Source organism: Onychomys torridus, chromosome 8 (assembly GCF_903995425.1).
Source record: "Onychomys torridus chromosome 8, mOncTor1.1, whole genome shotgun sequence".
In the NCBI taxonomy this organism is placed as follows: Eukaryota; Metazoa; Chordata; class Mammalia; order Rodentia; family Cricetidae; genus Onychomys; species Onychomys torridus.
This window is the reverse complement of record NC_050450.1, coordinates 65,810,940-65,832,698: the sequence shown is the minus strand read 5'-3', so window position 1 is coordinate 65,832,698 and position 21,759 is coordinate 65,810,940. Positions and strand designations below refer to the sequence as shown.

The 21,759-nt window shown below is 39.3% G+C and overlaps 1 protein-coding gene across 1 annotated transcript in view; it reads left to right on the top strand.

Annotated features, from left to right (window-relative positions):
• Taok1 (TAO kinase 1) overlaps positions 1-17,697 on the top strand; it is an 84,031-nt gene extending 66,334 nt beyond the window's left edge. Inside the window, exons 14-20 of the mRNA XM_036194771.1 lie at positions 1,445-1,681; positions 3,828-3,956; positions 4,823-5,026; positions 5,722-5,961; positions 11,564-11,776; positions 12,767-12,949; positions 17,347-17,697. Coding sequence (XP_036050664.1) covers positions 1,445-1,681; positions 3,828-3,956; positions 4,823-5,026; positions 5,722-5,961; positions 11,564-11,776; positions 12,767-12,949; positions 17,347-17,442 — 1,302 coding nt within the window. The 3' untranslated portion in view covers positions 17,443-17,697. The remainder of the gene's footprint in view (positions 1-1,444; positions 1,682-3,827; positions 3,957-4,822; positions 5,027-5,721; positions 5,962-11,563; positions 11,777-12,766; positions 12,950-17,346) is intronic.
• The last annotated feature ends 4,062 nt before the right edge of the window (positions 17,698-21,759 follow it).

Genomic DNA, 21,759 nt, shown 5'->3' with positions numbered 1-21,759 from the left:
CTCTTGAGTTTGAAGCCAGCCTAGCCTGGTCTACAGAGCAAGATCCAAGGCAGGCACCAAAGCTACACACAGAAACCCTGTTTCAAATCCCCCCCCCCCCAAAAAAAAGTTTCATGACAGAGAGAGTTTGAGCTTTTAAAGTTGTTATGTTTTAGGCACAGGAGAAGAGAATCAGTGTATTGCCACATAAAATTAACATTCCAGGTGTGTTAACACAAACTTAATCTCAACACCCACAAGGCAGAGGCAGGTGGATCTCTGAGTTCAAGGCAAGCGTGGTCTACATAAAGAATTCCAAGCCAGCCAAAGTTACATAATGAGACCCTGTCTCAAAAAGAGAGATGAAAGACATGCCTGGTGATGTGGCACACACCATTAATCCCAGCACTGGGAAGGCACAGGCAGGCAGATATCTTGGATTCTAGGATGGCCATGGCTGTACTGTAGCTAGAGTTTTCTCTCTAGGTCCTGCCAAGCCCTGTAGTCCAACAGCCCAATTATAAAATGATCATTCAGACACTTAAATATTATTTAAACTGTTTGGCCTAATGGCTCAGGCTTCTTGTTAGCTGTTCTTATATCTTAAATTAACCCATTTCTATTAATCTGTAAGTTGCCACATGGCTTGTGGCTTACCAGTATCTTAACATCTTCTCATGGCGGTGGCTGGCAGCGTCTCTCTCCTCAGCCTTCCATTTCCCAGAATTCTCTTCTCTGCTTGTCCCGCCTATACTTCCTGCCTGGCTAGTGGCCAATCAGTGTTTTATTTATTAGCCAGTCAAAGCAATACATTTAACACACAGAACATCCCACAGCACTTCCCCTTTTCTTTTTTTCAAAAGGAAGGTTTTAACTTTCACATAGTAAAATTACAGATAACAAAACAATTATCAAGCAAGAATATAGTTACAATATTAAAGAAGATATCCTATCTATTCTATATTTGTGAGTCTTAAGGTTTCATATCTAACATCTTTTATCATAACTAAGGAAAATTATAACTATTCTAGTCTTCAACTACATCAAAGACCTCAGAAGGATATAATACTACCTGAGAAATGGGAGAAGGGAGTCTTGCAAGAGTAGACAGAGACAGCTGGCAGCCTGGACAGTCATCCAAAGTTCTTCTGTAAAGTTGGGGCATCTATCTTCAGCCCACAGGCCTTCAGTCTCTCACTTTTCTCAGTGTCCTGTAGAATGTCTGGCAGTTTCCTCTGCAAAGCAGGAAGCTGAAGGACCATTTCGCCAAGCAAAGTTCAGTGGTCATCTTCTTATGGGTCCTGCATGTCTAGTCGATACATTTTTTTCAAGCAGTCTAGGCAAGAACAGTTTCTAGGCAAAAAATGCTAGGGTTACAGGCCTGTGCCACCATGCCCAGCTTTCTAAAGCTGTGAAAGAAAAATGTTTGACTTTGTTGTCTTTTTCTTCTCAATTTTGTGTCTAGGTTACAAGGCAGATGCAAGAGCATGAACAGGACTCTGAACTTCGAGAACAGATGTCTGGTTACAAGAGGATGAGGCGGCAGCATCAAAAGCAGCTGATGACTCTGGAAAATAAACTAAAGGCAGAGATGGATGAACACCGTCTCAGATTAGACAAAGATCTTGAAACTCAGCGTAACAATTTTGCTGCAGAAATGGAGAAACTTATCAAGAAACACCAAGCTGCTATGGAAAAAGAGGTGGCTAATATTATTCATTCCTTTTAGACTGTGTCCATCTCTGAATTATCTAGATTAGCATTTTGATGTTTAAAGTATCTAGCCCTAGGAACTAAGGAAATTGATCCAGGAAAGAGAAGTATTTATGTAACTTGTATAAAGCTTTCTATTTAAGAATCAAAAATAAGTCCGGGTGTTGGTGGCACACACCTTTAATCCCAAGCATTTGGGATGCAGAGGCAGAACGATCTCTGAGTTTGAGGCCATCCTAGTCCACAGAGCAAGACCCAGGAAAGGTGCAAAGCTACACAGAGAAACCCTGTCTTGAACCCCCCCCCCGAAAACAAACAAACAAACAAACAAACAAAAAACCCAAAAAAACAAACTGGAAACAAATTGGTTCAGGTTGTGATGGCACACACATTTAATCCCAGCAGTTGGGAGGCAGAGGCAGATGGATCTCTGTGTAAGTTCAAAGCCAGACTTATCTACAATGGGAGTTCCAGGACAGCCAGGGATTCACAGAGAAACCCTGTCTCAAGAATATTTAAATAAACAGATAAACAAATAAATAATTGTGCAAGTTAGATGTGGTAGTGTATGCCCTTAATCTCAGCACTTGGGAGGTGGAGGCAGGTGCATCTCTGTGAGTTTGAGGTCTTGGGAGGTGGAGGCAGGTGCATATCTGAGTTTGAGGTCTTGGGAGGTGGAGGCAGGTGCATCTCTGTGAGTTTGAGGTCTTGGGAGGTGGAGGCAGGCTACACACATAGGTTTACAGATAACCTGAGTCACACAGTAAGACTCAATTTTTTTTTAAAAAAGATTTTATTTATTTATTTGTTTATTTATTATGCAGTATTCTGCCTGCATGCTAGAAGAGGGCACCAGATCTCATTACAGATGGTTGTGAGCCACCATGTGGTTGCTGGGAATTGAACTCAGGACCTCAGAAAGAGCAGCCAATGCTCTTAACCTCTAAGCCATCTCTTCAGCTCAAGATTCAATATTTTTTCAAAAGGGTCTGGAGGTAGAGATCAAAGCAGATGATTAGATGCTTCCCCAAGGCTGAATATTTTATCCTATCTTAGTACTGCAAGAACAACAACAACAAAAAGCTTAAAAAGGTACATCCTAGACAACAGTGCCTTTGCAGCAAAATGTTACAGCTAATCTAGCTACACTGAGGAGCTCTTTGGTCAGTGAGAATCTCAGAAAATATGGAAGACATCCAGAATGAACCTCTAGCCTCCACTTATTATGCACACTCACATATGTAGACTCAAAACAGCACACACTCCACCCAAATTATATGAGATACATATGTAATATTTAGTTTTCATTTTAGTATGAGTTACAGGTAAGGATCTAATTTGAAGATGAATGTATCTCATTGTTTAATATATACATTAACTTAGGTTAAAAAAAAAAAAAAAAAAAAGCTTGGTTTATAGGACTGAGCAGATGGCGCAGCAGTTAAGAGCACATACTCCAGGGATCCTAAGTTCAATTTCCGGTGCTCACATCAGGTGGTTCATAACACCTGTAACTCCAGCACCAGGGGGAGCTGATTCCTCTGGCCTCAACAGGCATCCCCACATACCTATACACTGACACATGAGCACATAATTTAAAATATTTTTTTAATTTTTAGCTTATGTTTGGAGATAAATATGTATTTTGTTTTTATTTATTGAAGGGAATGTATGGGTTTTTTGTTTTGTTTTGTTTGTTTTGGGGCATTTGGTTTTGGGGACAGGGTTTCTCTGTATAAGAGCCTTGGCTGTCCTGGAATTCACTTTGTATAGACCATTCAGGCCTGGAACTCAAGAGATCTGCTTGCCTCTGCCTTCCCAAGTGCTGGGATTAAAGGTGTGCACCACTACTGAATGGCAGAATGTATGTTCTTATTCCATAAAATGAGGAAAACATTTTGGTTCTGTAAATATATTTTTTAAAAATTAATTGCACAAACAAAACAAATGATCTCTGAAATTGGACAGAAAAGGACGAACTGGTTAGGTTGTTTAGTTGTTTGTGTTTTGATGCTTCTGTTAGTCCTCCTCCTTCCTCTTCTACTACTAAGTATCCTTGGTGATAGATAGTAAACTGATGCTTTAAACTTTTTTACTTAACTGATTGATTCATTTTTTTAAAACATTCTATGTAGGCTAAAGTGATGGCCAATGAGGAGAAAAAATTCCAGCAACACATTCAGGCTCAACAGAAGAAAGAACTGAATAGCTTTTTGGAGTCCCAAAAAAGAGAATATAAACTTCGAAAAGAGCAGCTTAAGGAGGTACTTCTTTACCAAATTCCTGTGTTTAATGATTCTCTACTTGGCAGTTAGCATGAAGATTTGTTTGTGGCCACAAAGTATCTGCTTATATGAAGGCATTGAGTGTAATCTCTAAGTTACTTAAGTTTTCTAGTTGACTAGGAGCTAAATAGAATCATTTCCTTCATCTAGATATGGTGTTGTACACTGATAATCCTGTACTTAGGAGTCTGAGGAAAAGTCTACCAGTATTAATTAGCATCTTAGGCTTCATCTCCTTGAGTAATATGATTAGTTGTTTGTTTTTCTGTTTTGCCGAATATGAATGTATTTCAGAATATTGAAAAACAAAGGGATTAAAATTATGCTTAAATGTTTTATCCTTATTCCCATTAAAGTATATGATTTTTTTAAACTTGAAATTGCTTCTGGCTCTTCTTGGAAAGGTTTTTAAAGTTTTACTTTTTAACCAGTCTTTTTGTGCTTTAAAACTAGGAAACATGAAAATGAGCCTGTGCAATACTGAAGCTATTGATGTATTATGATGTACATATAACGATGTACACTACCTAGCTTTTCCAGGTCCACTGAGCTCTCACTAGAAAGAAAACACAACTAGAGTTTAGTGTGTAATGGATGGGGTGTAGCTTCCAGCACGATCAGTAAATAAGTAAATTTGTCCTAGCTAGTCATGAGGATATATACCTGCATAATTCTACCAACAAGTAGACTAAAGCAGGAGGATTGTGAATTCAAGACCAGCCTAGGCCACATAGTAATAATGGTAATAAAACTCAAGACATTACTAGTTCAATGTACCATGTTACATTATACATTCATATAGTTCATTTTTATGTAGTGAATTTTTCTGGTGGTTTTGTTTTCAGGAGCTGAATGAAAACCAGAGCACACCTAAAAAGGAAAAGCAGGAATGGCTTTCCAAGCAGAAGGAGAACATACAACACTTCCAGGCAGAAGAAGAGGCTAACCTTCTTCGACGCCAAAGGCAGTATCTAGAGCTGGAATGTCGCCGCTTCAAGAGAAGAATGTTACTTGGGCGACATAACTTGGAACAGGATCTTGTCAGGGAGGTATGTATATTTGAATTGGGTGGTGGTGGTGCACGCCTTTAATCCCAGCACTGGGAGGCCGAGGCAGGCAGATCTTTGTGAGTTCGAGGCCAGCCTGGTCTACCGAGCGAGATCCAGGAAAGGCGCAAAGCTGCACAGAGAAACCCTGTCTTGAAAAACAACAACAACAAAAAAAAAAAAAAAAAAAAGATTAGTCAGAGCTGGAAATTAAAACAGTTTTTTAAGACAAGGCCTTACTTTATGGGCCAGGTTGGCCTAAAACACACTATTGAGTCCAGGGTAGTCTCAGACTTGTTTTTTTCTTTTTTCTTTTTCTTTGTTACTGAGTGTGGGTATGAATGCACACATACTCCCGTGAGTGTAGCTACACATTAGCCAAGGTGTACATGTGGAGATCATTGGTCCTTGCCTTCCACTGTGTTGAAGATTAGGATTTCTCTTCTGTTGTTCACTGTTGTGTCTGCAGGGCTAGCCAGTGTACAAGGTTCTAGGGATTCTTGTGTCTCTACCTTTTATCCCACTGTAGGAAGATTGGAATTACAGACACATACTATCATGGCTTTAATTTACATGGGTTCTGTGGATTTGAAATCAGATCTTCATGTTTCAGTGGAAAGTGAAAACATTTGCTAATATTTCCCCCCTGGGTTTGTAAAGCTTTAAATTATACCTTTGTCTTTGGAATTATATTTTAGGAGTTAAACAAAAGGCAGACGCAGAAGGACTTAGAACATGCTATGCTACTACGACAGCATGAATCCATGCAAGAACTGGAGTTTCGCCACCTCAACACTATTCAGAAGATGCGCTGTGAGTTGATCAGACTGCAGCATCAAACTGAGCTCACTAACCAGCTGGAATACAATAAGCGAAGGGAACGGGAACTAAGGCGAAAACATGTTATGGAAGTTCGACAACAACCTAAGAGTTTAAAGGTACCGTGAGTGTAAGCTTCTTGGCATATGTCTAGTCATTGAGACAGGTTGAGTTAACTTAGTCCTTTTCATTTTTAGCATGCTTGCTTGCTTCTGTATGGACTGCCTGTTGCTTCATCTTTTGTTTGTATACTTTGTATCAAAGGGAAAAAAAATCTCCAAAAATTTTAACTGTGGGAATTCTTATTCAGTATTTTTTAAATGTAGATAGTATCTGATGCTGAAATTATATCTACAGGTCAAGACACTAACCTGACACTTTCTTTATATTCTAAGTAACTCAGTCTGGAACTCTTAATTTGATGTCAATATTATTTATATAAAATTTTTGGTGTTTTGAGACAGGCTGTCCTGGAACTCACTATGTGGACCAGGCTGGCCTCAAACTCAGAGAGATCCACCTGCCTCTGCCTCCTGAGTGCTGAGATTAAACGTGTGTGCTACCACTGCCCAACTGATTATATAAAATTTAAAAATATAAAAGTGGGTTTGAAGAGATGGCTCAGCAATTAAGAGCAATGGTTGCTATTTCGGAGGACTTGGAATTGATTCCCTGGACTGACATGGTACTTCATTACCATCTGAAGCTCTAGTTTCAGGGAACCCAACACTCTGACCTTTTCAAGGCACCAGGAATACATGGTATACATACATTCATGAAGGTAAAACTCATAATTATAAAACCAAGTTTTAAAAAAAAAATTTTTTTTTAAAGTTTGCTCTCTTCCTTTATCCCACATTCCTAAAGCCCAGGAAAGATTGTTTTTTAAATATTTAGCTCAGATGGAACTTAACAACTCTAAGAAAATTTTCAAATTTCATATTTTATAATGAATATTTAAAGTAATTGAATCAGTTTTTAAAAACACAAAACAAAAAGCACTCACTGTAAAGTTTTCATCAATGATTATAGTTTGCTTAATCTGTACTTATTTACAGATTAAAGTTTTTTTTTTATGTCCAGTTAGCTCCAGGTCCCAAAGTATTTATGTTGAAGAGATTGCTTTTCTGCCAAATATGGCATCCTTTAATCCAGCACTCAGAAGACTGGAGCACTTACAGTGTTTAAAGAGGTTGGAATTCATAATGACTTCTTGGACTTTGTTTATGTAGTAGAGAGAGAATCATATGGCTGTAGTTCAGATACCACCCAACAACTTTTTTTTCTTTCCCCTCCTTTTTTTTGGGTCATTTTTCAAGATGAGGTCTCCTATAGTATAGCCTGGCAAATCATGTAGCCAAAGATGACCTTGAATTCTGATGTTTCTGGCTAAACCTGGGTGATGGAATTGCTGGGATGTGCCAACATTCCCATAGTGCTGAGGACTGAACCAGGAGATTTATACATGCTGAGAAAACACTCTTCTAAGTGAGCTACATTTGTAAACCCTACCAAAGATTTTTTTTTTTTTAAATAGTTTTTGTTTTTAACGTTTATTTATTTATTATGTATAATGTTCTGTCTGCATGTATGCCTGCAGGCCAGAAGAGCGCACCAGATCTCATTACAGATGGTTGTGAGCCACCATGTGGTTGCTGGGAATTGAACTCAGGACCTCTGGAAGAGCAGTCAGTGCTCTTAACCTCTGAGCCATCTCCTCCGCCCCCAGTATTTGTTTTTGAAATGATAGCTTTAAAGTCAGCAGTACCCAGAGATGAACCAAACTGACACCTAATTCATTTACTATAGTCATACCATAATTCCGATGTGACTCCATTTTCCTAGGGCGTTGTTCGACTTGAACCTTTCTTCTTGTGACTGTTTAGTTTGAGAGCTTTTAAAAAAGTAATCTGGGGGCTGGAGAGATGGTTCAGAGGTTAAGAGCACACTGGCTGCCCTTCCAGAGGTCCTGAGTTCAATTCCCAGCAACCACATGGTGGCTCACAACTTTTATGAGACCTGGCGCCCTCTTCTGGCCTGCAGACATACATGCAGACAGAACACTAATAAAAACTTAAATTAAAAAAAAAAGTAATCTGATTTTTCTCAAGCATCACATGAAAGTGAGGGGAATGTTTCACCATCTCATTTCAAACATTAAGGAGAATGCCATCTTCTGATGACAAATGAATGTAAGGTTTTCCTCTTGTATGGAAGAAAAATTCCTCTTATGTTTCTCTTATTTGTTTAGTCGGTTTCAACAGAATGTTCGGTTTACCACCAACACCTCCCAATAAGTGTCTGTCTGTCTGTGCCACCTGTAGTTTTCTGTGAGATGCCGAGCTAGAGGAGAGATTTAAGTTGTAGCATGAATCTTAAAGGTACTTATTAATAAAAACAAACCTGAGACCAGTTATTGGGGTAAATGCTGGAATATCAGAGAAGCAGAACAAGCCACAGCTACCTCACCTTGCTAGTTCCTCAGCTGATCCTCAGACTCTGAGTCCTCATATCTGAATGGATGTCAGCTGAACTGCTGCTAGAAGCCTAAAAGCCAAAATGCTTCTAGTTTCTTGTCTTCATGCCTTATATATCTTTCTGCTTCTACCATCACTCCCTGGGATTAAAGGCGTGAGTCACCATGCTTGGCTGTATCCTTGAACTGATGGATTTCTGCCTCTTGAATGCTAGGATTAAAGGCATGTGCTACCACTGCCTATCTTCTGTTTAATATTGTGGCTGTTCTGTCTCTGACCCCAGATAAGTTTATTTGGGTGCACAATATTTCGGGGAACACAATACCACACATTTCCCTCCTTTTTTTGTCTAAAATTTTTAAAAAAGCTTATAACTAATACAAGAAAAACTATCCAGTAAGTATATACAATATATACAGTCAAGAATTACATTAACGATGTCTAGTCAGTCCATTAACATTTGACAGATTCAGATAAAAACTCCATTAATATATAACAGTGTCCAGTCCAGTAACATTTGATAAACTCAGACCAAAAAAACATTCATTACTTATCCTATGTAAAAGAAGTAGTTCCATTTCAGAAGTAGATTCAGTAGTCTCCTTTTTTATCTTATCTCCATATTCTGTCTTTTTTTTTTTTTAATAATAGATTCATTAATCTTCCTTTTTGTCATCTTCCTCTTTTTCTTTGTAGAGTAGATTCAATCATCTACCTCATATCTATTTTCTCTTTTTCCTTTTCCTTTTTCTTTTTTAAACAAAAACTCTGAATCTAATCTCCTTGTTCAGCTTTTTTCCTGACCATTAACAATTAACAGCTTGTAACCAACCATCATAAACAATGACAATTATCCATAAGCCATTGAACGATCAAAACACATATATGTTGACAAGGATTTGTGAGAGAAGGGTGCTGTTTTTGTGGAATGGACTAGGTAAAAACTACTGCCTCTTCAGTGTCTTCAACCTGCTTTCCAGGTGATGACTTTTTGTCAGTATTATATGAGTAGAAATAATTATAATTTGAATCCATCTCACTTTCTTTGGAGTTTTTGAGACAGGATTTCTCTGTGCAACCTTGGTTGTCTTGGAACTCACTCTGTAAACCAGGCTGGCCTTGAAATCACAAACATCCACCTTCCAACTGCCTGCCAAGTGATGGGATTAAAGGCGTGTACAACTACCACCCAGCTTCCCATCTCATTTCCTGTTGAATCAACATCGAAGGATGTAGTTTATTCTTGGTCTGATTATGAATGTTTTTCTGGGGCTTTGGTTTCACTTGTTTTTTTAATTTCCATTTTATGTGTGTGAATGTTGGCCTTCATGTATGTATGTGACTGGTGCTCAGAGACCAGAAGAGGGCCTTGGATCCTCTGAAACTAGACTTACAGGTGGTGTATGAGTTCCCATATGAGTGCTGGGAACTGAACTCGGGTCCTCTGCGAGAGTACCTAGTGCTCTTAAGACTGCTCTGACTTTTGGGGGGGCTGGGGGTGGTCAGCAGTTAGGCAAGGGACATGTTTTGTGTTTCTTGATTTTGCTTTTCAAGGCATAATCTCCTAGTCTAGGCTGGTCTCAAAACCACTGTGTAGCTTGTAGATATCCTTAACTCCTGCTCCTCTTACCTTTCCCAAGCACTAAGATTACAGGCATGGGCCAAACCTGGCTCTTCCCCTTGGTCTTTGCAGCAGTCCCTCTATGGAGTCCAGATGGGCCTTAATCTTCCTACCTTGCCATCCCAAGTTCTGGTATTATAGTGTCTGCAAACAGTGATTTAACTTTATTTATGATAATGAAAATTTTAAGGAGCACTCTCCATGTTATGGGATGATTAACATTTTAAAGAAGAGACTGTTACACAGAGGTAGAAGATAAAGTCTAAATTTCATTATTTTAATCCTTGTCTAGAAGTTCTTGGTAGAATGTTGATCCAGAACAGTATTTAAGCTGAGTGTGGTGGCTCTTTAGTCCCAGCACTCTGGAAGCAGAGGCAGCCTGAATATATCAAGTTGCAGGCCAGCCAGAGTTACATGGTGAGACCTTGCCACCAACCAAACCAAACCAGTATTTAAGAGCATGATACTAAGCCTGGCTAAACCAGAAGTCATAATTTTCCATTTCTTTATCCTTCACATATGAGCCCTAGCATATGGCCAGGACATGGTTCCTCAGTTGGTGAGAAATACAGATATATTTATATTAATGTTATAATGTGAAAATAGAGGTATTTTCTTTACCTGGACAAATAGGTAACTTTTCATTCAATTATACTTTACTGCTAGGCAGGTGCTCTACTTCTAAACTAATCCCCAGCTAAACTTGGGTTTATGTTTGTATTCGTTATCCTCTTTTCGAGACAGAGTTTCTCTGTGTTGCTTTGGAGCCTGTCCTGGAACTCATTCTGTAGCCCAGGCTGGCCTCAGACTCACATAAATCTTCCTGGCTCTGCCTCCCAAGTGCTGGGATTAAAGGAATGTGCCATCAACACCCAGCTATATTTGTATTCTTGACATGTATATTGAATCAACTAATTTATATCTGCTATTATTTATAATGGTAAAAGTATTTTTAGCTATGGGTTCTGTTTTAGTATAGAAAATGAGTATATTCTCACTTCTAGGCTGAACTAACATACCTTATAGGAATGTATCTCGCCGAATACTGCCTTTAATCCCAGCGCTCAGGAGGCAGAGGCAGTGGGATCTCTGTGTGTTGGAGGCCAGCCTGGGCTACAGAGTGAGTTTCAGGACAACCAAGGTTACACAGAGAAACCCTGTCTCATAAAACCAAAAATAAATCAGTAAAAATAGAAAAGAAAAAAGTTAATAGTAAGTATGATTCTGTCTAGCTTACTGTCTTAAAGAAAAGACAGTTATAATAATCATTTACTATTGTACACTTCAAAATCAATCTAAAGTTCGGAACATAGATTCCATAGAAAGTAGGATCTGTTACAGATTGTGATCAGAGTTGAGATTCATGGAAAGAAAAGAAATTGGAGTGGAGCGTTCTAAATAAACACAGAAACAATGCTTTGTTTTCTGCCTCAAGATATCTGGTAAAATTCTACCTTGCTGTATAACTACCATAATTTGATAAGTAAGTGTACACTATGCCAAATGCTGTATGTTGAGATATACACTCAAACTTCTCTCTCTCTCTCTCTCTCTCTCTCTCTCTCTCTCTCTCTCTCTCTCTGTCTTCATATATATTTTGTTTGTTTGTTTGTTTCTTTCCAGTCTAAAGAACTCCAGATAAAAAAGCAGTTTCAGGATACATGCAAAATTCAAACCAGACAGTACAAAGCATTAAGAAACCACCTGCTGGAGACTACACCAAAGAGTGAGCACAAAGCCGTTCTGAAGAGACTCAAGGAGGAACAGACTCGGAAGTTAGCCATCTTGGCTGAGCAGTATGATCATAGCATTAATGAAATGCTCTCCACACAAGCTGTGAGTCTGCTTTGTTTAGGCAAAACAAATTCAGTACCCCTTTCTTTGTACCACCTAAATGAAACCCTAGCAATTAAAAGATAAGTTGGGAATGATAGCTCTTTAATATAATAGCCCAGGAAAAAATAGTGGTCATCCATATTCTTCCTATTCTTAGCATGACTTGGAAAAACCATGGTGAATATAGAATTTCACTGATATATTTAAACATAAGGTCTTATAAAGGTTCCCCGCAGGTGTGGATTCCAACAACTTAAAAAGACCAGGTGAGTAAACTGTAGGCAAAACATACTTATATGTATATAGGAATCTAAATGGTTACTTTGGAGCACACAGATGAAACACTGTGCAAGTATTTTCTTTCTTTCTTTATTTTGGGGGGAGGGGGGTTGAGACAGAGTTTTTCTGTGTAGCTTTGGAGCCTGTCCTGGAACTCTCTCTGTAGACCAGGCTGGCCTCTAACTCACAGAGATCCGCCTCTGCCTCCTAAGTGCTGGGATTAAAGGCAGTATTTTCTTAAAGGACCAAATAATCAGTATTTTAGATTTTACAGATCATGAGGTAAAATTGATATTGTGTAGGTACTTCTATTAAAAATGTAACCATGTCAAAATGTAAAACTCAGTTTTGCTATTGAACCTAACAAAGATAAACAAGCAGCTTCCTAGATCAGGCTTGTGTACTGTGCTTATTGACTTTGATTCTTCTAAAGAAGGAGAGAGTGTGCATTTTATATTACCCAATCATATTCTAGGTTTTTCTTAAGAAAAGTATAGTTATGCAGGCATCCTCAGAACAGCTTATGATAGCATCTTCTGTCATGAAGTATTGCATGTTTTTATCTTTCTTTTTCAGGAATATCCACACCAGACTACAAGAAAGAGCTCTTATATAGCTTACAAAAACCTAGTCCTGTCTTCTCTCGCTCTTCTATAAGTTATGGATGGGTAGTGCAAAGTAGAATATATCAGTTTCTCTTCTTTCTCTCAGCTGCGTTTGGATGAAGCACAGGAAGCAGAATGCCAGGTTTTGAAGATGCAGCTGCAGCAGGAACTGGAGCTACTGAATGCATATCAGAGCAAAATCAAGATGCAGGCTGAGGCCCAACATGATCGAGAGCTTCGAGAGCTGGAACAGAGGGTCTCCCTTCGCAGGGCACTCTTAGAACAAAAGGTATAGATAATAGAAGGAAGAGAATTGTTCTACTATTGGGTTTTTTTTGTTGTTGTTGTTGTTATTTGGTTTCTTTTTTTTTTTTTTTGGTTCGTTTGTTTGTTTGTTTTGGTTTTTCGAGATAGGGTTTCTCTGTGTAGCTTTGGAGCCTGTCCTGGAACTCTCTGTAGACCAGGCTGGCCTCGAACTCCCAGAGATCCTCCTGCCTCTGCCTCCTGAGTGCTGGGATTAAAGGTGTGCACCACCACCGCCTGGCCTGCTGTTGGTTTTTATCGAAAGAACTAAATATATGTGTGTGCTTTCAAGCTTGGGGATGTGTGTGGGGGTGCTAGTTTCTATGAATGCATGTGTATGATGTATTGTCTGTACAAGTGCAGGCTTCTATGCCATGGCATTGTGGAAGTCAGAGAAGGATGTCAGGTGTCATTCTTCACTTTGCACCTAGTTGTGGTAGCTGGCCCACAAGTTCTGGGGATTTCCTGTGCTTTCCATCTCACCATAAGCACAGTGGAATTACAGATATGCCTTTTCATTGCTGCCTTTTTTCTCCTCCTCCTCCTCCTCCTCCTCCTCCTCCTCTTCTTCTTCTTGAGATAAGGTTTCACTATGTAGCCCTGGCTGGCCTGGAACTCTATGTAAACCAGGCTTTAAACTCACCGAGAAGGTGCAGCAGTATACCTGGCTGTATCTAGGTTTTACATAAGTTCTGGAGATCTGGACTCAGGTCCTCATACTTGCATGTGGAATACTTTTACCTACTGAGCCATCTTCCTCTGGTTTGTTTTTGAAGCAGGGTCTCACTCCATAGCTTTAGCAGGCCTTGGACTTTCTAGATAGGTGAGACTGGCCTACTAATATCAACAGGGATTGAGTTAGATTTCTTTTATAATACTGTCTTTCATTAGTTCTAGTTTTGTAGTTTAAGTATTCAATAATGAAAATTTTAATTAATGATTTCTAAACCTCAAAGGAATATAATTCATGGGTAAAGATTCTGAGCCGTGAGAAGACTAAGACTTGAGTCCTTGGAGGTATGAAGGAGGTGCTGAAACAACTCAATGATTTGAAGGTGGAGCTGTCTCAAATTCTGAAGTTTCTATGTGTCTCTGTGCAAAGCTCTCCAAGTTCTGAGGTTTCCAAAAATCCTTCATGTGTGTCCTCACCATCATTAACCAGACTCAGAAAGAAAACCACAGAAAACTCTACAGGGACAAGTACAAGCCCATGGACCTGTGGCCCAAGAAAAAATGAGCCATGCACCACTGAGTCCAATGAGAAACTGAAGGAAGGAAGTAGTAGCCATACCCCCTGTGTACGTTCTTTATCAAGGCCTGAGGTCCCCAGAATAATGACACACAAAAAATGAACTGTGCATGGTGGCACATACCTACTATAATCTAAGCCCTTGGGATGTGGATGCAGGAGGACGGGAGTTCAAGATCATCCTTGCCTACATAGCAGGTTTGAGGCCAATCTGGGCTACATGAGAGCTTGTCTCAGTACAAACAAAAAGAATATGAAGCTACGTGAAGACCATGGAATTGTGAGAGGAGCAATGCTTTCTCCATTTCCCTTACTTCTTTGTCTGCCTAGCTCTACCTAAGGAGGCTGCAGAAAGACTGACATAATGAGGAACAGGAATTGTAGTGATTGCCTAAGAGAGAGAACCAGGAATATATAAACTTCACTCTTAAGTCTTTGGTCTGAAACTCTGCAGATTGTGGGAAATTACTGAGGAACAGAAGTTAAAACGAGTTCCACAAGCTGAAAAATTATACGTCTTATACATCTAGACTCATCATTACTGTTTGAAACTTGGGGAGTTGGGGTGGGGATGGAGACAAGTCTTACAGTTTAAGTTGGCCTTGAACTCTCCTCAGAGTTGTTTCCACCTTAGCATTGGGATTACAAGCATGTAGCACCGTGTTAGCATGTCTTTACTTTTCCTGACTTATTGTCAGATGTATTAGAAAATAGACCTAGAATCTTGAAATTAATTTGTCATTCAAAGTACTAAGGTGTGTGTCTGTCTGTCTGAGATTGATTTAGTAAAAGGATATTAGCAAAAGACTTTTGAGTTTAAAAAGGGAAGGCATTCATTATGAGAAATGGTAGTCATTTATATACTGAATTCAGTGATACACTCCTAAGTTCTTGAGTAGCAAATTCACAATAGCTGATACAGTGTCAGTCCATTGTGCATTATTAGTTAGTACTTGCCTATTGGTCGTCTTAAAATCGCCAATGTTTTGAACCATTGGCTTGTAAAGTTTTCTGTTCATGTAGTTCTTGTAATAAAAATAGAATACCTTACTTAGTTATTGTGTATGTGTGTGTGCGCGCTTGTAATTACTGTTAATCAATAAATTAATATTTATTTGTTCATTTACTTCAGTCAAGCCTGGTGGCACAGGCTTACGATCTCAACTACTGAGGAGTCCAAGGCAGGATAATTTCAAGTTCAAAGCCATAATGGGCAACTCAGCAAGACTTTGTATTAAAAAAAATAAAAGCAGAAGCCAGGTTGTGGTAGCAGTGGTACACTTGGAAGGCAGAGGTAGGCAGATCACTGTCTGTCTCTTAGCCTGGTCTACAGAGGGAGTTCCAGGACAGCCAAAGCTGCACAGAGAACCCTGTCTGGGGGTAGTGAGGAGGAGGGGAGTTAAGTAAGTAAATAAAAGTAGGGCGGTTGAGATGGCTGAGCGGGTAGAGGCATTTGCTGCCAAGCTGAGTTTGATTCCCCCAGACCCACCTCAGCTGTCATCCACCTCCTCTGCTATCCCTCTCCTTTCTTCTCTCCCCTCCCTTCTACTCCTCTGCCTTCTCTTTTTGATGCAGAACATTGCACATACTAAGCACATGCTCTGTGACTGAGCAATACTCCCAACTCTAGTTCTTCAAAATTTATGAAGTCTTATTTTAACTCTTACCTCCAGATGAATAGCCTCCTGGGTGACAGGATAACAGGTGCACATCACCCCATAACTCCAGCTTCAGAGGATCTGATACCCATTTCTTTTGTCCATAAGTACCAAGCAGACAAAAAATACATATATACATAAATAAAAATAATTTAAATGTTTTTCTTTAATCAAAAGAAGGTTCAAGCCATGCATGGTGGCACATACCTGTAATTCTAGTACTTGGCAGGCTGAGGCAGAAGGATGCAAAGTTCCAGCATAGCTTGAGGTACATAAATGGACTATTTGAACAGACACATATTTTATGTGATGTAAAATGTAGTATCTAGGTGGTAATGTTTTTCTAGACCCAGGGTTCAATCACCAGTATTGACTTCATCCATCCTCAAGCCAGTTTTGTTTTGTTTTTCTTTGAAGAAAGCTAAGAAGATGCTACACCATACTATGATTCAGCATGGTAACCATGTTATGCTGAATCCAGTTCTTGCGCAGTTTGATTTAAGACATGGATATGTTGTCCTCCAGCACAGAGTTTTACTGTTGCAAGAAGATAATGAGTGTTGGCCGGTTTATAACAATAAATGACCAATTAATCAGTCAATCTTTATTTAACCTAAATATAAACATCCCTTTGGATCTACCAGTTTATAGCAAATACGAAGTAGAGCACAGGAGAAAATACTAAAGGATGGCATCAAGATATAATTGGTCAGCTGGGCGGTGGTGGTGCATGCCTTTAATCCTAGCACACGAGAAGCAGAGGCAAGCTGATCTCTGTGAGTTCAAGGCCAGCCTGGTCTAGTCTACAGAACGAGTTCCAGGACAGGCTCCAAAGCTACACAGAGAAACCCTGTCTCAAAAAACAAACAAACAAAGATATAATTGGTCAAATCCAGAATTTAGACATTTTTATAGGACAAGTGAGCCAGTTTATAAGTGACGGGTGAGGAGAATGGACAAACTGCTATAGACTTTAAAAAAAAAAAAAAAAGACAAATAACAAAATGAATTGTTTTTGTTTGGACCTCAATCCAAATAAAAAATTATCAACAAGACTTTTGAAAAATTTAGATACACACTAAAAATTAGTTATCAGTTTATTAGATATCACAATGAATGAAATGGTTATTTTGTTAACTGTAGTTAACATGAGATCAAAAAGTACAATCTGGCTGGGCGCTCCAGAGGCAGGGTCAGGTAGATTGTGAGTTCAAGGCCAGCTAAGGCTACACAATGAGACCCTGTCTCAAATCCTATTTGTACTTAAGAATCGAATGTTTTTCAAAAACTGTAAGCACTTTCTCTATAAAAAAGTATTTTTGGCAATGGTGGCACACACTTGTAATCCCAGTGTAGCTTTTAAAATAATTTTCAGTATAATTCATAGAAAAGCTGTTGATTGTTTTGAGTAGTTATTGCTAGCTTGTAGATCTGAAACATAAATGGGTATGTTTACTCCCTTTCCTGCCCTGACAGATTGAAGAAGAGATGTTGGCTTTGCAGAACAAACCCACAGAGCGAATACGCAGCCTGCTGGAACGTCAAGCCAGAGAGATTGAAGCTTTTGACTAGGAAAGCATGAGACTAGGTTTTAGTAACATGGTCCTTTCTAATCTCTCCCCTGAGGCGTTCAGCCACAGCTACCCAGGAGCTTCTAGTTGGTCTCACAATCCTGCAGGGGGTCCCGGACCTCACTGGGGTCATCCCATGGGTGGCACACCACAAGCTTGGGGCCATCCAATGCAAGGTGGACCCCAGCCTTGGGGTCATCCCTCAGGGCCAATGCAAGGGGTCCCTTGAGGTAGCAGTATGGGAGTCTGTAATAGCCCCCAGCGTCTGAGGCGGACAGCTTCTGGGGGGCAGACAGAACAGGGCATGAGAGGAAGCACGAGCGTCACTTCACAAATATCCAATGGGTCACACATGTCTTACACATAGTGATTGAAAGTGGCAATTCCGCTGGCGCTGTCTGCCAAAAGAAACCGCCTGCAGAGATCATCACAGCAGCCTCCTCACTTGGGTACTACCGTGTGGAAGCTGAGTGCACATGGTATATTTTATTCGTTTTTGTAAAGCGTTATATTTTGTGTTTACTAATTGAGTTGTCATAGTATTTGGCTGCCGGGTTTTTGTGGTTGGCTTTTGTTTCTTTGTTTTTAACTTTTGGAAAATTTTAAAAGTGGGAATAGATAAATATTTCATGTGTGTGGCAAAAAGAATTGGTTTAATAGAAGGGGTTTTACCTGAACAATGTCAAAATAAAATGAAGCAAACTGGCCTGAATTATCTATCACTTTAGGGTGTCCATAGCCTAAGAAGTTTGTTGGAGGATCTAAAGCCTTCCTCCTTATTCCACATTTTGTGAGCCACTGAGAGCAGGTAGCAAGCATCTGTGCTGAAACACATCTCCACTCCTTACCAGAGTGTTTCCTTTCTTTATGAAATCGGTCTGACTTCTGAACCTCATTTGGACTAAAAAGCAGAAAACTATGAACATTAAACGATTGTGTTTACCTTTCCAGGTGGTTACAAAAATCATTTAGTTCTTTGCTAAGTGCTTCCAAAGTTTGTCGCTGATTTTGTAGGTTGTATCATTATAAGATGGAGTTGCTTAAGGAGACCATAAGCCTGTGAACTGTCAGAGGGAAAAACCAGAAGGTCAGGGGACCCTGAAAGTTCCTGTGATATGTTCAGCATGGAGTGAAGAGATAAAACCTCCCTATTGTGACATTTTGTCTCTTGTACAGTGAGATCTCATGCTACCCAAACTCTAAGACCCCAGACAGTACTTTTGCTTTGTTTGTACAAAAACAAAGACATTTAGCCAACACAGAGCAGATGCCAGAGGTATTTGAATGATGCCATATTTGTGAACTGCCATCTATTAGAATATTCATCACACTACACAGACATAATTTTATTATCCCCTTTTTGGCATATGGGATTTCCTGTTTACAAGTAGCACTAGTCAATTATTTATTTAGTTGCCACCAGGAGTCACTGAGCCAATGACTACCAGCTGCTGACTAATCCCCCACTGTGGATGCCGCTTCATCTGCAAGTCCTCTGTGTTTAATCAATGTTTTGTCGCTGCGGTACCTTACCAACTTTTAGTTCACTGAGACTTAGTGACCATCTTGGTCCATGTTAGTATCACACAATAGCAAACTTCCTTTCAGAAGTCTCTAGCTTAGTGCTGAAATACTACTGAGAAGAAACTAGTAGTTGGTGAGTGAAAAAAAACAACAACAATTAAAATAAGTTCTGTAGTGGTCGGGGACCGCTAACTGGGGAGTGTGTTCTGTCTTTTTTCAATGAAGGATCAATCCAGTGTTCTACGTCAGTGCTAGTTTGTGTCCTCTGGTTGCTTGTGGAGGTAGGCAAGGGGCAGTGCCATTTTTAGTGACAGACCAGAGTTTCTTACAAGTAATTGCCCTGCTCCCCTTTCAGTGGTCTTGAAGAGCTCTTGCTGCTAACTCTGGGTTCTGCTTTTCATGGAATTAGAGGGTAAGAACACACTTAATCATATTTAGAACAAACTAGCGACCAAATTGTCATCTGCCACTATTAACGTTCTTTCTTTTCTTAACATTTTACGTCTTGTCCAGGTATGTCATTCCAGTCTCCATGACTTACCTCCTTAAGGAATTTCTGACTTTGGTTTGAGGGTTTCTGACACTAATTAAAGAAAAATTAGATCAGGGTGTACATGCTTATAATCCCAGCACTTGGAAAGTAGGAGTCTGGGGTTCAAGGCTGCCTTCATCTGTTTCACAAAGGGCAGAAAGAAAGATGCTATAGTATAGATCCTTGGAAAACCAATAGAAGGTTGACAGTAAATTTTACACCCACTTCTAGGCAGGGTTTAAGCATGTTCTATGTCAGTTTTTAGGTAAACAAATAGCTAATGAAAAGGGCTTTTAGTTTTCTGTCTTTTGCATTCAAAACACTATTCAAGAGTTTCAAACAAATTGAGAGCTCTATATATTTGGAGGAAATAAGGGAAAGCTTTAGATTTAATAGGATGTTCAAAACTAAAAAAGAAGACCATCTTTTATAATAAGATGGTTTTATAAAACCATTTTTCATACATCTAGCCCCTATCTGCTCCCAGAGGGTTAGAATGGGAAAGCAAGTCAGATGTGAATTAAAAAATTCCTTCAGACTCCAAACTACTACCAGAGATACACTTTCTAGTCCAGCTGTGAGCTTTGCTTGGTCAGATTGAGTTACTGAGTCCATTTTGATCATAATGCACTCTTACTAGTGCGATTGAATACTATGTGTCATGTCCAATAGGAATTTCTGCCTCATATAATTGTGTGGCACCCAATTTTCCCATGTAGGTTATGATTATATGATCAATTTAGTTAAAATACATGCGGTTTGCAAAATGATTAAAATAAATAGGTTTGTGTGTTGTAAGTGCTCACTTGTGAGGGATGGGAGAGATCATCACAGTGAAGACTGGTGACAGGAACATTTGCAAGGGTTTGAAATGCCTGAAGATAAGACCTTTCTGGAGGGGGGCGTGGGAATGTAAACATTGACCAAATTAGCACTACCTCCTCCCCAGTTATTCACTTAATATATGAGTGTTGAAAAGAGTGAGTGTGGAAAAATGGGCAGTGCACCACAAGTTACGGATATATATCTAGTATCCAGAACCTAACAGGGAAACATTTCTTGTTCTATCTTTCTTGGGTCAGCATTTTAAAAATACAAAGCCTCATATCTTAAGACATTTTATTCCTCATTAAAGTCACTGCCCTTTGCACATAACTTTTCTTTCAAACTTAGCTCTAACCCTAAATTGTGACATCAGAAAGTGTTTGCACTGTGTAAACAATGTTAGCTGAAAGTGTGTTTATATTTTAGAGCTCCTATTCTGCACATTTCCATAACTAGAGCTGAATAGTCCTGATTATAAGGTCACATCCACGGGTGAAACACACTTAGTCTCAAGTCAAGGCCTTGCTAGTACGTGGAGCTTTGTACATCATTATGATCTTTTGTCTGCCTGGATATCAAGTAAACAACATTGAGAACACTAAAGAAACTGGCCTGCAGATTACATCCTGCTACTAACAAGTTTTTGTGTGCATCCTCCCCTTCCTTTTTTTCCTTCCAGATCTTAGGCAGAATTTAGTTCAGTTTGTGCTTCTGTAAACGTCTAGCATTTTAAACATATATAGAAAGCATTGTTTTGGACACTGGAATAATATGATTTATTTTCACCTAAAAAATGATTGCATTGTACTTGAACACCTTTGCATTTCTCCATTTGTGCCATTTACAAGTGGAAATAAATTGTATTATACCATCATCTACTGGCTTTTTAAAACTGTTACATATGCACATTTTTGGTATAGCTATTTTCATTTGTGTATATTGTGTGTGTGTGTGTGTGTGTGTGTGTGTGTGTGTGTCTATATGCGTGTATAGATGGATGGTTATAACTCATTCTATATATGTCTGCCAGGGTTCAGTTTTGAGTTTTGTTGTTTTCTTTTTTATCCTCTGTTAAGGCAAGGATGTGTGTTTTTATAGAGTACTCTAGGCTGATATTTATGAGATGATTAGTAGATGCAGTCTTTCCTTTTCAATCCCTTAGCACTTCTATTAGTGAGGAGAAAGTTAAGTAAAATGAAACCGTAAATTACAATGTAGTAAAAATGTGATAGGGAAGGAGCCAGTTGGTGTTTCTTTGAGTTTGTTTTACAATGCAACACAAGATACAAGCAGGAGAAGAGTGACCTGTGCAAAGGACACACGAGTGGTGACTCTGCAAAGGTAAAAGGTCAACGAGTCACATTCTTCGTAGACCTTTTGGATTCTTAGTGTTGATGCCGTGACCCCCTCATTCCCTTTTCCTCTTAATAGCAATAG